General features: G+C 45.3%; 1 protein-coding gene and 1 non-coding gene across 5 annotated transcripts in view; one reads left to right on the plus strand and one right to left on the minus strand.

Annotated features, from left to right (window-relative positions):
• Positions 1-257: 257 nt before the first annotated feature.
• LOC121480848 lies at positions 258-360 on the minus strand. The gene has a single exon (XR_005985115.1). It is a non-coding gene; the product is annotated as a U6 spliceosomal RNA (small nuclear RNA).
• Positions 361-4170: 3810 nt separating this feature from the next.
• The window catches only part of LOC121480649 (cytochrome P450 20A1), a 61707-nt gene continuing 52489 nt past the window's right edge, over positions 4171-13388 (plus strand). For 2 of the 4 annotated variants that reach the window (XM_041737376.1, XM_041737377.1), the window contains exons 1-2: positions 4171-4377; positions 12331-12380. In XM_041737376.1, the coding sequence (XP_041593310.1) occupies positions 4306-4377; positions 12331-12380 (122 nt within the window). In that variant the 5' untranslated portion in view covers positions 4171-4305. Of the gene's footprint in view, positions 4378-12330; positions 12381-13388 lie in introns of those variants that run through there. The other 2 variants (XM_041737375.1, XM_041737379.1) reach the window with 2 other exon arrangements.

Raw genomic sequence — 13388 nt, forward strand, 5'->3', positions numbered from 1 at the left:
TTTTAAAGATTTTATTTATTTACTTGACAGAGCAGAAGTAAGGTGAGCAGGAGAGAGAGAGGAGGAAGGAAGGCAGGGAGCTGATGCCAGGACCCTGGGATCATGACCTGAGCCAAAGGCAGATGCTTAACCAACTGAACCACCCAGGCCTTTTGACACAAATTAAGAAGATCTGTTTGTTTGATATATATGCCACTGTTCTGCCCCAGGTTCAGACAAAAAAGGGTGCCCTGTGTGTAGAAAATTTTATTATTTTTTAAAATATGGAACGCTTTACGAATTTGAGTGTCATCCTTGCTCATGGGCCATGTTAATCTTCTCTGTATCGTTCCAATTTTAGTATGTGTGCTGCTGAAGCAAGTAATGTGTATAGAGAATTTTAAAACAATAATAAACCAACTAAATGTCTTCTGCTTTTTATTATCAAAATGTGCTGGCAATTGTAAAAATGTCAGTGATGAATTCCTCCATTCTGCTGGGGTTGCTTTATCACCAGCCTCTTTTTCTTGAAATGCCGTTAGGTTATTTCCTCTAGGAACTGAACAGTTATTTCTCTTCACGGGCCATGAGGAGTTTAACTCTCTTTATGGGCCTGGAGATGATGAGGGGAAACAGGAGTTCTTCTTCAGGATAATAGGCAGTCCCTTGTGATATACTGACCCAGGAGAAATTTACGAATGACTTTTATATGAGAGAAGGTAGCTTTCTCCGCAGAGGAAAGGTAGCAAAGTTCAGAGGGACTTGGGATTTGGGCTTTGTCTTGCACTGACCAAAGGTCTTGATCTGTTTTATTCCTTTTCAAACAGTGCTCTAACTTTAGAATAAGAGACTTGGCAAGGCTGTGCTTTTAGCTAGGCATTGAAACTCTATAACCTGCACAATTAAGTTTTGGGGACTAATAGTCATTTCAGTCCTGCAGCTGCACAAGATAAAGAATCTTTTTGAGACTGCCATAGAAGGTTTCTGGTTCTTCATCTCTACCTTATTTTGAGAAGTCACAGCTTTAAGCTTATTTTTTCCCCCTTTGTAAGATCTTTAATGCAGTCAGAAATAGCCATCCACTTCACAATCTTTTGTAGTCTCCACTGTTGTCATCAAGAGTTACCCAACCAACAAAAGTTTTGTTCCCTACTTGGCATTCCATCCCATGCCATCATCAGTGATAATCTGAATAATCTTGTTGCCATTGCATTGCACAGACTATCAAGGACAGATGTCATTTATGAGGCTGTCAAATCTGTGTTTAACCTGGTCCAGAATTCCATCTTGTTTCAAGGGGCCATACTTGTTTTAAAAATAGTATTTAACCCAGATTGTTATGAAGGAACTATACACAGAGGTATGAGCAGGGTTAAGAGATCAACAAGGGATGCTGAAATACCCAGAGACCAGCAGCAGGGGAAACCATTAGCACTCCTAGACCTGAAGTGTCAAGGGGAGAAAATAATAATAATAATAATAATAATAATAATAATAATAATAATAATATTACTGTTGCTCAGAGAAGGCTGGATTATCATGGGAGGAGACTACCTCAGAAGCTGTAGGTAGAAAGGGATATGGAGCCTGTGGGATAACATAGCTTAGAGCTGAGTGAGGCTGACTTCTCAGCCTCAGCGTACCAATGTTTCCTATTGGTGGAACCCAATAGGAGGCAAGTTTATAAGGAAGCCTAGGTGGTGTAGTCTGTAGGAATTAGCTCCAACAGTCACAATACAGGGCAGAGAATGACAGGATGATCTGAGGCTATGTGGGAAGGGTGTAAGAATCAAGAACAATCAGCAAAAAAGATGTTTCCATTTCTAATTATTTCTTTTCAGTAAAATGGAAAGAGGACCTAATCGAGATGTGAAGGTGAGGTGACATCATAAAAGCAGCACAGTAAGTTGTATACATATATAATCCTAGCTAATCATTTTTATATGATTTTTGGTCTCTCAAAAGGACTGCAAAAAATTAATGTTGCTATAATAATGACGCATCTTGATATTTTTGTAAATACTGTGTCCTGCTCAACTTCTGTCCTCTTTCTCTCTTTTCACAGACCCTCAAAAGTTCAGAAGCTCTGTGGCTTTATAAAGGTCAATTTAGAACCTAAAGGGGAGTCCAGATACCTCTGAATATTAGTGTCTAGTGTTACTGTCATCTATTTTAGGCATTTAAAAAATCTGACGTTTACTGTTTTGAAAACCTATATGAAATATGATTTACATGGGAAATGTCTTTAATATTCCAAAGAAGATATTTAAAAAAAAAAAAAACGTTCGAAACACAGAGTTAAAAGTACAATTTCTGCCAGACGAAGTATCAAATAGCAACATTTTGCTACATTTGCTATAGACGTCAACAGAGTAGGCACTTTTAAGGAAATAGGCCTCATGTTTAAGGACTGTCATTTGTCGGGTGGCCCGGGTGGCCCAGCGGTTAGCGCCGCCTTCGGCCCAGGGCGTGACCCTGGGGTCCCGGGATCGAGTCCCACGTCGGGCTCCTGCGTGGAGCCTGCTTCTCCCTCTGCCTGTGTCTCTGCTTCTCTCTCTCATGAATAAATAAATAAAACCTTAAAAAAAAAAAACAGGACTGTCGTTTATCACAGATGTTCTAAAATGCAATCTCAAAAGATTTCTCTTACCTAATTGTTGCCTTTGTGTGTGAGAGACAGATTTTATACCGTTAAAAGTATAAAACCTATACTTTCAGGAGGCGTTCAACAGACGGAGCGCCCGTAATATTTGTCTTGCGTTACTGATATCAAAACTTGAGTCCCGTGAAACAGGAGACGGATCCTGGTGTATTTTTATGCTCAGAACAACTAGAGCTCAACACTAAGGAGCCTTCTGCCAGGAGCTCTAAGTACTTCTCATAAATTACCCGATTTGTTCCCGCAGGCGACTCTGCGCGGAATCATTTCCGTTGTTTCCCACGAAGCACTTGGAAGTTCGACTTAGAAAATTCGAGGTTACGGACGCTAAGGGACGTCCCCCATCACTGAGCAATTCGCTGCCTTCACCCAGGACGAAGGGTCACGGATCACACGTATCAGCACTTCCTATAAACTCTTTTGCGGAACAAGGCGCCTCCGACGGCGCTTGGCAGTGGGCGCCTCGCGGTGCAGGCGAGCCTGGGTCAGTTCTCAGCGCGGGAAACGGCGCTGAAGCCACACGAGGGCGACCCTCCCGGGCCCGGGGGCTCGGCCCAGCAGGTCTGCGCCTGCGCAGAGGACTCGGCGCGCCTAGCAAGCTCCCCGCCGCCGCGGGGGCTGCGGTCGTTCCGGGGACCACAGCGCGAGGCTCTCCGGTTTACGGCTTTTCATCTTAAATCCCCCGGGGACACGTGTTGGGCGGGGCAGAGCGATGGTAACTCCTACTAACGTGTCTCAGAAGCCCCGACGACGCTTTCCGTCCTCCGCCACCTCCGCCCTGGGGTGTGGCCGCAGCCCCGCCGCACGCGCTCGGCGCTCCATTGCTCTCCCCGCCCCCTCCCGGCCCCGCCCCCCGGCGCTCCATTGCTCTCCCCGCCCCCTCCCGGCCCCGCCCCCCGGCGCTCCATTGCTCTCCCCGCCCGCCCCCTCCAGGCCCCGCCCCCCCGCGGCCAGTCGCTCTCCCCGCCTCCTCCCGGCCCCGCCCCCCGGCGGGCCATTGCTCCCCGCCCCCTCCCGGCCCCCGCCCCCGGCGCTCCATTGCTCTCCCGCCCCGTCTAGGCCCCGCCCCCCGGCGCTCCATTGCTCTCCCCGCCACCTCCCGGCCCCACCCCCCGGGGCCCATTGCTCTCCCCGCCCGCCCCCTCCAGGCCCCGCCCCCCGGGGCCCATTGCTCTCCCCGCCCGCCCCCTCCAGGCCCCGCCCCCCGGGGCCCATTGCTCTCCCCGCCCGCCCCCTCCAGGCCCCGCCCCCCGGGGCCCATTGCTCTCCCCGCCCGCCCCTTCCAGGCCCCGCCTCCCGGGGCCCATCGCTCTCCCCGCCCGCCCCCTCCCGGCCCCGCCCCCCGGGGCCCATTGCTCTCCCCGCCCGCCCCTTCCGGGCCCCGCCCCCCGGGGCCCATTGCTCTCCCCGCCCGCCCCTTCCAAGCCCCGCCCCCGGGGCCCATCGCTCTCCCCGCCCGCCCACTCCCGGCCCCGCCCCCCCCGCGGCCCATTGCTCTCCCCGCCCGCCCCGCCCCTCCCGGCCCCGCCCCCTCCCTCCGGCGGCCCCTGGGCTCGCAGGTCGCCCCGGGCGCCTCCGCCCACTCGCCCCACTCCGCAGAGAGAGCCAGGCCGAGGCGTTGCTGCCCGAGTGTCGGATCCGAGACGTGGCTCCCGGCAGGAAGAACCATGTTGGATTTTGCAATCTTCGCCGTTACCTTCCTGCTGGCGTTGGTGGCAGCGGTGCTCTACCTCTACCCGGTAACCGCCGTCTCGGCCTCGGGGGCTCTAGCCGCCGCCCCGGCCTCTGTGCTTCCCCGTCTGCACGTCGCTCTGCGCTCAGCGGGCCGCAGGGGGGCGGGCCCGAGGGGGGTGGGTTCCCGCTCCCGCTTGGCGCGGGGGCTGCTCCGGAGCCAGGGACGCCCCGCGGGTGCGCATGCGCGCGGGCAGCCCTGGGGGTTGAGCGGCGCCCGCTGCTCGAAGACCCCTCGGGCGTCTGGAGGTGGCCCGGCGCGCGGCTGCCCGCGTTCTTAGGTCCTGCCTCCCCGCCCCCGGAATTGCCTCGCCTCTGCTACAGCCTCCGCGAGAAGTACTTTTTTTTTTTTTTTTTAAGATTTTATTTATTTATTCATGAGACACAGCGCGGGGGGGGGGGGGAGAGAGAGAGAGAGAGAGAGAGAGGCAGGCAGAGACACAGGCAGAGGGAGAAGCAGGCTCCATGTAGGTAGCCCGACGCGGGACTCGATCTCGGGTCTCCAGGGTCACGCCCTGGGCTGAAGGCAGGCGCTAAACCACTGAGTCACCCAGGCGTCCCGAGAAGTACTTTTTGGGTGGCTTTTTGGCAATAACGACGCCAAACCCAAATTCCATTTTCCAGTCTGTCTGCGAGGAAATTTGAGGATGCTTTGATTCCCTTCTCCTTTGCCTGAGATTTCCCCCAGCTTTTTTTTTTTTTTTTTTTTTTTTTTTTTTTGCGGCTCCTGCCTTTCCATCCGACTTTCCATCTGTTGTTATTGAAATCCAAAGTCCTTAAGGCCCAGATGGGTTTGCTCTTCACGGAGCCTCAGAAGCCAGTGGCGGTGGAGCGAGCATTGCCGTGCGTTAGTGCGCGAGCTCGTGAGCTTGACGTGGCGACTGCCTCAGCTCTGAACCTCCTTCTAGCCTTTTTTTCTCTGCTTGCCTCTGTCAGCCTCAGAGAGTGATTCTGAGAAAGAAAGGAGCTGGTAGGTGAGCAGTCGTTTCTTTTTTTTTTTTAATTTTTTTTAATTTTTATTTATTTATGATAGGCACACAGTGAGAGAGAGAGGCAGAGACATAGGCAGAGGGAGAAGCAGGCTCCATGCACCGGGAGCCCGATGTGGGATTCGATCCCGGGTCTCCAGGATCGCGCCCTGGGCCAAAGGCAGGCGCCAAACCGCTGCGCCACCCAGGGATCCCGAGCAGTCGTTTCTTAACCCGTCTGCGAAACAAGCGAGTGTTTTTGTGGAAAGAGCTGTAAAGCAGCTGAACAGGCCAAAGCATCACTGATGGTGACCGGGCGCCTTCTTAAGTGTTCTCAGAGCTGGTAAACGGATTAGGTTGGAATGTTGCAACTACGCAATCCGGAGCCTCCAGTATCTTTTTTTTTTTTTTTTTTTTTAAGATTTTATTTGTTTATTCATGAGAGACAGAGAGAGGCAGAGACATAGGCAGAGGGAGAGGCAGGCTCCAAGCAGGGAGCCCGACGCGGGACTCGATTCTAGGACTCCAGGATCACGCCCTGGGCGGAAGGCAGAGGCTGAACCTCTGAGCCACCCAGGCGTCCCCAGTATCTTATTTTCTGGGAAACTAAACGTTTAATGGCTCCAGAGCTGGAATTTTTGATGATCATTAAATGAGACTGTCCTTGGATTAGTTAATAGAAGGCAACACTGTTTATTTCTGTTGGACCCTTGCTCACGGGTGCCAACGTGTCCCGGTGGACGCCCCCAGAGACTCAGACCCCAGACAGGCAGATGCAACAAGCAAGAGGGTTTATTGAACGTTTGCGCAAACGGGCTCTCCGCCTCAGAGGTGGCAGAGCGCCCCGATTAGCAATTACAGGCATCTTTTAAAGGCAAAGAAAACGCGGGAGTAGCATAGCATTCGGGTTATGACGTGATTGATTTCTTTGAAGGTCAACACGACCATGTTCAGGGACTTTTCCAGTCAGGGCGAGGCGGGGGATAGTTTTTTTATCTCGGAAAAACAGAATGTTTTCGTTGCTTGAATTCACGGGAGGCGCCTGGATGGGCTGCCTCAGGGTTAGGCCTGGGCCCACTCACGGGGTGGGGGGTGGGGTGGGGTAGGGGGTGTTCTTCAATTTCAACCAAATAGGTGTGCCAAATACGGTTCCATGTACTGGGAATACAGCAGTGAACAACCAGGCAGAAAGTTACTGACTCATGAAATTTATATTCTGGTGACGGGAAAAAGATAATATAAACAATAACGCAGATGGTATTTGAATTACGGAGCAAGGACAGCCTGGGTGGCTCAGCGGTTTAGCGCCGCCTTCGGCCCAGGCGTGATCCTGGAGACCTGGGATCGAGTCCAACGTCGGGCTCCCTGCATGGAGCCTGCTTCTCCCTCTGCCTCTGTCTCTGCCTCTGTGTCTCTCATGAATAAATAAAATATTAAAAAAAAAAAGAGAGAATTACGGAGCAAAATAAAACTGGTGAGGTAGGGTTGTTAATTTTATTTTATTTTATTATTATTTTTGGGGGTGTTTTAAATTTTAAAATAGGACAGTCAAATTTTTTATTATTTATTTATTTAATTTATGGAACTTACATCCTTTTTTCCAGAGTGGCCACACCAGCTTGTATTTCTACCAACAGTGCAGGACTTTTCCTTTTTCTCCACGTCCTACACTTGTTTCTTGTGTAGGACTACTGATCTAATAATTGCACTACTGGGTATTTACCCATAAAAAGCAGAAATACTAGTTAAGAGATATACATGCATCTCAATTCTGTAGCAGAATTATAATAGCCAAATCATGGAAGCAGTGCAAGTGTCCGTTGATAGATGAATAGATAAAGAAGATGGGGGCAGCCTGAGGCTCAGCGGTTTCGCACCGCCTTCAGCCCAGGGTGTGATCCTGGATGGAGACCCAGGATCGAGTACCACGTCAGGCTCACTGCATGGAGCCTGATTCTCTCTCTGCCTGTGTCTCTGCCTCTCTCTCTCTAAGAATAAATAAATAAAATCTTAAAAAAAATAAAAAGATAAAGAAGATGTGGTATGTACACACAATGAAGTATTACTCAGCCATAAAAAAGAACCAAATCTTGCCATTTGCAATGACATGGTTGGAGCTAGAGAGTATAATGCAAAGCAAAATAAGTCAGAGAAAGACAAATACCATATGGTTTCATTCATATGTGGCATTTAAGAAACAAAATACATGAGCAAAGGGAAAAAAAAGTAAACCAAGTGACAGACTCTTAACTATGAAGAACTTGATGGTTACCAGAGGGGAGGAGAGTGAAGGGATGGGTAAAACAGGTGATGGGGATTTAGGAGTGCCCTTGTCATGATAAGCACCAGGTGTTGTGTAGAACTGTTGAATTCACTATATGGTACACCTGAAATATTACACTGTATGTTAATTATACTGGAATTTAAAAAGTAGGATGGTCAAGAGATCTGGAAAAATTTGAGGGGAGACCTGAAGGGGATGAGAGAACAAGCCATTCAGGTATCCGAGGAAGCATTCCAGACAAAGAGAATAGTAAATGCACATCTTCAGGGGGAAACATCCCAGTGTGTTCCAGAAAAACAAGACTAGGGTGGCTGGAGTGGAGTGAGGAAGAGACTAGTCCGACAGAATCAGAATGATGGGGAGGAAGGGCAGATTTTCACTGCAGGCCAATTTAAGGACTTAGCTTTTATTCTGAGGTAAGCCAGTGGAGGGTTTCAACAGAAGAATGACACTTTAAATTTAAGTGAATTAAAATTTAGTTTTACTAGTTAAATTTTAAAAGAATCATTTTGACTGCTATGTTAAGAATAGACTTATGGGCCTGGGCAAGAGTAGAAGCAGGCAGAGTAGTTAGGCTGTTAAAATAAATTCGGTTGAGATGTGCTGGCTTGGACCAAGGTAGTGGTAGCAGAGATAGTGTGGAGGGATGAGGAGTACGTTTCGTTTGGAGGGTAGACAGCTCATCCACAGTAATAGGAAGGAAGGGTGGAACATATGGGCACACATGTAGGCAGGTGATAGTTTGGTGTGAGAGTTATCTCCTGATTGCTTTCAGTTTTTTTTTTTTTTTAAGATTTTACTTATTTATTCATAGAGACAGAGACAGAGAGAGAGGCAGAGACACAGGCAGAGGGAGAAGCAGGCATCATACAATCATACAGAGAGCCTGACGTGGGACTCGATCCAGGGTCTCCAGGATCATGTCCTGGACTGCAGGCGGCGCTAAACCGCTGCACCACCGGGGCTGCCCTGCTTTCAGTTTTTCAATGGAATAGAAGCAAGGTGGTCAGTTATGGTGACGATATGGGATTTAAAGAGAGAGATGGAGCAAAATAGCCATTTAGAAGATTTGGGAGGGATGGACTAGGGAAGTGTGTGACTTCCATGCAGTTCACTTGAGGCTCATGAAATTAAAATAAGACTAGTCAGCATGGTTGTGTTTTTCTTGAACTGTTTGGGTTCAGGGGCAGTTGATCAAATGTTGGATTGAATTAGAATTGGTGTTTTGCTATGACACCAGAAGACAGGGCAAAGGAGTGTTTATAATGACAGACCATGGAATCTGAGCTGGGTAAAGTGGAAAATGAATATATGAGTGGGTGATTTAAAAGTACTTTTAGGGTAAAAATAGTTTTTAGAGTGAAGATATTAAAAATAGAAGGAAAAAATAAAAATAGAAGAAAAGATAGGAGGTGCTTGGAGATTTGGATGCTTGATGTTCAATCTCTGGAGATGTTGAAGTTTTGGTCATGTCACAATCTAATGTGTCACCATGGGAATGTCGCTGAGGTAGGGTAGAGGTTTGAGTAGGGGAGATATGGATCAGGGAAAGAGGATAAACTTCTGTAGGAACAGGTGTCTGGGGGATGAGGGAAGACCTAGTGTTGGCCTTTGTGTGGTGTCTAATATAAATAAGGAAAAAGGTCATAATAACATTCTGGACGTCTCAAGGCATATGGTAGTGGTGAGGCTATGAATTGAGATTGAAATTTTGCAGAGTCCTGTTCAGGTGCATGGCAATTTTGGGATCCCTCTCATCATTTTAGCTATTCGAGAGTTGTGGATGTAATAAAGGCAAGAGAGCATTTTATCTGGCATTTACAGGATTCACTCTTCATTTCTGCCGATGAAATATAGAGGTTGATACAGGAGCCATTTTATCCAGAATGTATACAGACTTCTAAGGCTTCCTCTTCCGGTTTGCTGATGGAGTTGTAGAAGCCAGGATTAGGCTAATGGGGGAGGAATTGTACTTAGTATTTCTACATTGTTAGAGTTTTTTCACTCCTGCCTATCAATAGTTTTTTCCCAAATACTTTGACATTTCTGTCATAAAACTACTTTGTGAATTCCAAAATATTCAGAACTGTCAGTTGCATTTTCTTTCCCATGAAAGTATCCTTTCTGGAGTCTTCCATCATCCTTTGCAGTTGGTCCTGGTTACAGTCTCCTTCAGTTTAGTTCTTATTCTTTTACTATAATTGTGGGTATTCTCTTCACCTGTGTTGTACACCTTATTTATGCCCCACAATTCTTTTTTATTTCACTTCCTATCTCTCCTGTAGTGCATCATTTTCCAGTAGCTTCTTAAGAAAGTGTGCATGGAAGATACATCTTATAAGGCCTAGCTTGTTTGAAAATCTTTCTGTTCTAGCTTTACACTCAAATACTAATTTGACTTGGTATAAAATTCTAGGTTGGAAATAATTTTCCCTTAGATTTATAGGGGCTACTACCCCCAGCCTGTTTTTCTTGATTCTAGAATCTCAAGATCTCCTTCCAGAAGAATGGTAATCACAGGAATGGAGAAAAATAACCTAAGGTGTCTAAGGGATCTGTATACCAACTTTTTAAGAATTGTTAGAAGTCTGTGTCTTGCCTTGTGTTTAATCCTCTCTTTCTGGTTCTTGAGAACAAATCTGATTGCTTTTTGTAGAAATTCCCCTTTCTCTTCTGCAGACTGCCGGAGGAGGCCTCTCAACTATGTCAGTTAATCACTTCTCCAACAGCATAACACTTTCAGAAAATGTTTTGAATTGTTCACGTTGTTGTCTCTCCACCCATTGTCTTTGCCTTGTTTTCTCCTTTTTTATTCCTCCACTTTCATTTAGTGGGATTTCAGGAGGAAGAGATAGTTGATGAATGTTATCAATCTACCATGTTTGAAGAGAAACCAAGAAGCTTGTTTTGTTGTTAATAATTTTAACCTTGAAAATAAAAAGTATAATTTTTTTCTATCACTGACTCTTACCTTTCTCTAATTATGGAGTTCCTTCCATCCTTCCCCTTACTATTTATAATACTAAACCTGACAAGTTTCCATCATTGATGAGACATATAGGACAAAATACAGTATAGATGTAATTGTTATCACTTAAAGACAAGTTATACGTACAGTTATCTAGGTAGCATTCTTGTAGTATTTAGCAGAAATTGCAAAACTCTTCAGTTAGTATCATTCAATTTAGTATTTCTCTTTTGGCATACATACTCCAAAGGAGGAAAAAAGTAAAGTTGTATAAAGACTTTTATAGTACTACTTATATTAATGAAAAGCCAAAGAAAAGAAATAGCCCAGATGTTTTACAGCAGTATAGTAGGAAAATGATGAAGCAATTTCAGCTATGTGATGGAAGATAAATTACCCTTTATATGTTCAAATATGTTGAATCAGGGGCTCTTGGGTGGAGCTCTTGGTTAAGTGTCTGACTCTTGATTTTGACTCAGGTCATAATCTCAGGGTAGTGATACTGAGCCCCCTTTCAGGCTCTGTGCTCAGTGTGGAATCTGCTTGAGATTCCCTCTCTGCCTCCTACTGCATGCATGCACACACACACTCTCTTTCTCTCTCACAAAATAAATAAAATTTTAAAAATATGTTGAATCACTATGTTGTACACCTAATATAACACTATATGTTGACTATACTGGAATTAATATTAACGAGGGGAACACTTGCTCAGGTAAAGCAATGTGCTATAAATCTAGATTAACTTAAAGAATCTGTACTGTGTACACCTAATATAACACTATATGTTGACTATACTGGAATTAATATTAATGAGGGGAACACTTGCTCAGGTAAAACAATGTGCTATAAATCTAGATTAATTTAAAGAACCTGTACTGTGATGAGACTAGGCAGATTGATAGAATGGAGGAGATAGTCCAGTAGACAATGTAAACCTGACATTGATTTTTTTTTTTTTAAACTAAGACAGATGGGATCATACATAGACTCAGTAAAACAATTTTAAAAAGTACTTAATTTTAGGGCAGCCTGGGTGGCTCAGTGGTTTAATGCTGCCTTCGACCAGGGCATGATCCTGGAGACCTGGGATCGAGTCTCACATCGGGCTCCCTGCATGGAACTTGCTTCTCCCTCTGCCTGTCTCTGCCTCTCTCTCTTTCTCTCTCTCTCTCTCTGTATGTGTGTCTCTCATGAATGAATAAATAAAAAATATTTTTTTAAAAAAAAGTACTTAATTTTTTTAAAAAGTACTTAACTATGTATTAGTTGATGTAGAATGGATGTTAATTTTTTCAAACTTGTTAATGTCATTGACACAGGAAGAATATTAAGATTATTCTTTTAAATACAACAAATCCAGTTTTTTGTATTTTAATACAGAAAGAATTCTTGAGGGATGCCTGAGTGGCTCAGCGCTTGAGGGTCTGCCTTCAGCTCAGGGTGTGATCCTGGAGTCCTGAGATCGAGTCCTGCATCGGGCTCTCCTTGAAGAGCCTGCTTCTTCCTGTGCCTGTGTCTCTACCTCTCTCTCTCTCTGTGTCTCTCATGAATAAACAAATAAAATCTTAAAAAAAAAAATTTCTTGAGATTCAACCAAATTGGAAAGCCATCACTTAAGGTCCTACACATGTCTTGGCAAAATATCTGACTTATGGGATATATGATTATATGTTAAATACTAAATTATGTATTATATACTAAATCATTATACTAAACTATTTTTAAATTTCTCCTTAAGGCTTCCAGACAAGCTGCAGGAATTCCGGGGATTACTCCAACTGAAGAAAAGTGAGTAATTGTTTTGGGAATTCAGTGGAATTAACTCTTAATTTTTGGTATCAAAACAAAAATCTATTTTTAGATTACTCAGTTTATTTAATGACTTTGTTTACTCTAAGTTTATCTCTGGACATACAACCTGAACTTTGTTAAGAACAGAAAGAAGAGGGATCCCTGGGTGGCGCAGCGGTTTGGCGCCTGCCTTTGGCCCAGGGCGCGATCTTGGAAACCCGGGATCGAATCCCACGTCGGGCTCCCGGTGCATGGAGCCTGCTTCTCCCTCTGCCTGTGTCTCTGCCTCTCTCTCTCTCTCTCTGTGTGACTATCATAAATAATAAATAAAAATTAAAAAAAAAAAAAAAAAAAAAGAACAGAAAGAAGGGCTGTATAAATCAAAAACTTTAATTGCTTTTGGGGTGTTTCGCTGGTTCGGTCATCAGAACATGACTCTTGATCTTGGGGTCGTGAGTTTGACCCCCACATTGGGTGTAGAAATTACTTTTAAAAATAAATAGGGGTGCCTGGGTGGCTCAGTCAGTTAAGCATCTGCCTTTGGCTCAGGTCATGATCCCAGGGTCCTGGGATGGAGCCCCACGTCAGGCTTCTTGCTTGGCAGGAAGCCTGCTTTTCCTTCTCCCTCTGCCTACTGCTCTCCGTGCTTGTGCTCTCTCTCTCTCTCTCTATATATATATATATCAAATAAATAAAATTTAAAAATCTTTTAAAAAAATAATTAAAAGGTTAAAACACACACAAATCTTAAAGAAGATTGTTTTCATTTTCTCTAACCGGAGAGAGTGGAAAAAATAGGAAGATAAGATAGAAGGAAAGAAGAAAAGAATGCTGATCTGGTCATATAAATCAACCTGTGATGACGTTCATTGGGTTCTCAGAATGAGATGTTGCAAAAATTGGATCGTTTTCCATTGTCTAAGTCAGATGTTCCTTGTATATCTATTTTACTTGGCTTGAACTGTCATAAATTCTCAAAATATCAGACAAATCCATGTCTAAATA

Source organism: Vulpes lagopus, chromosome 22, assembly GCF_018345385.1.
Source record: "Vulpes lagopus strain Blue_001 chromosome 22, ASM1834538v1, whole genome shotgun sequence".
NCBI classification, from domain to species: domain Eukaryota; kingdom Metazoa; phylum Chordata; class Mammalia; order Carnivora; family Canidae; genus Vulpes; species Vulpes lagopus.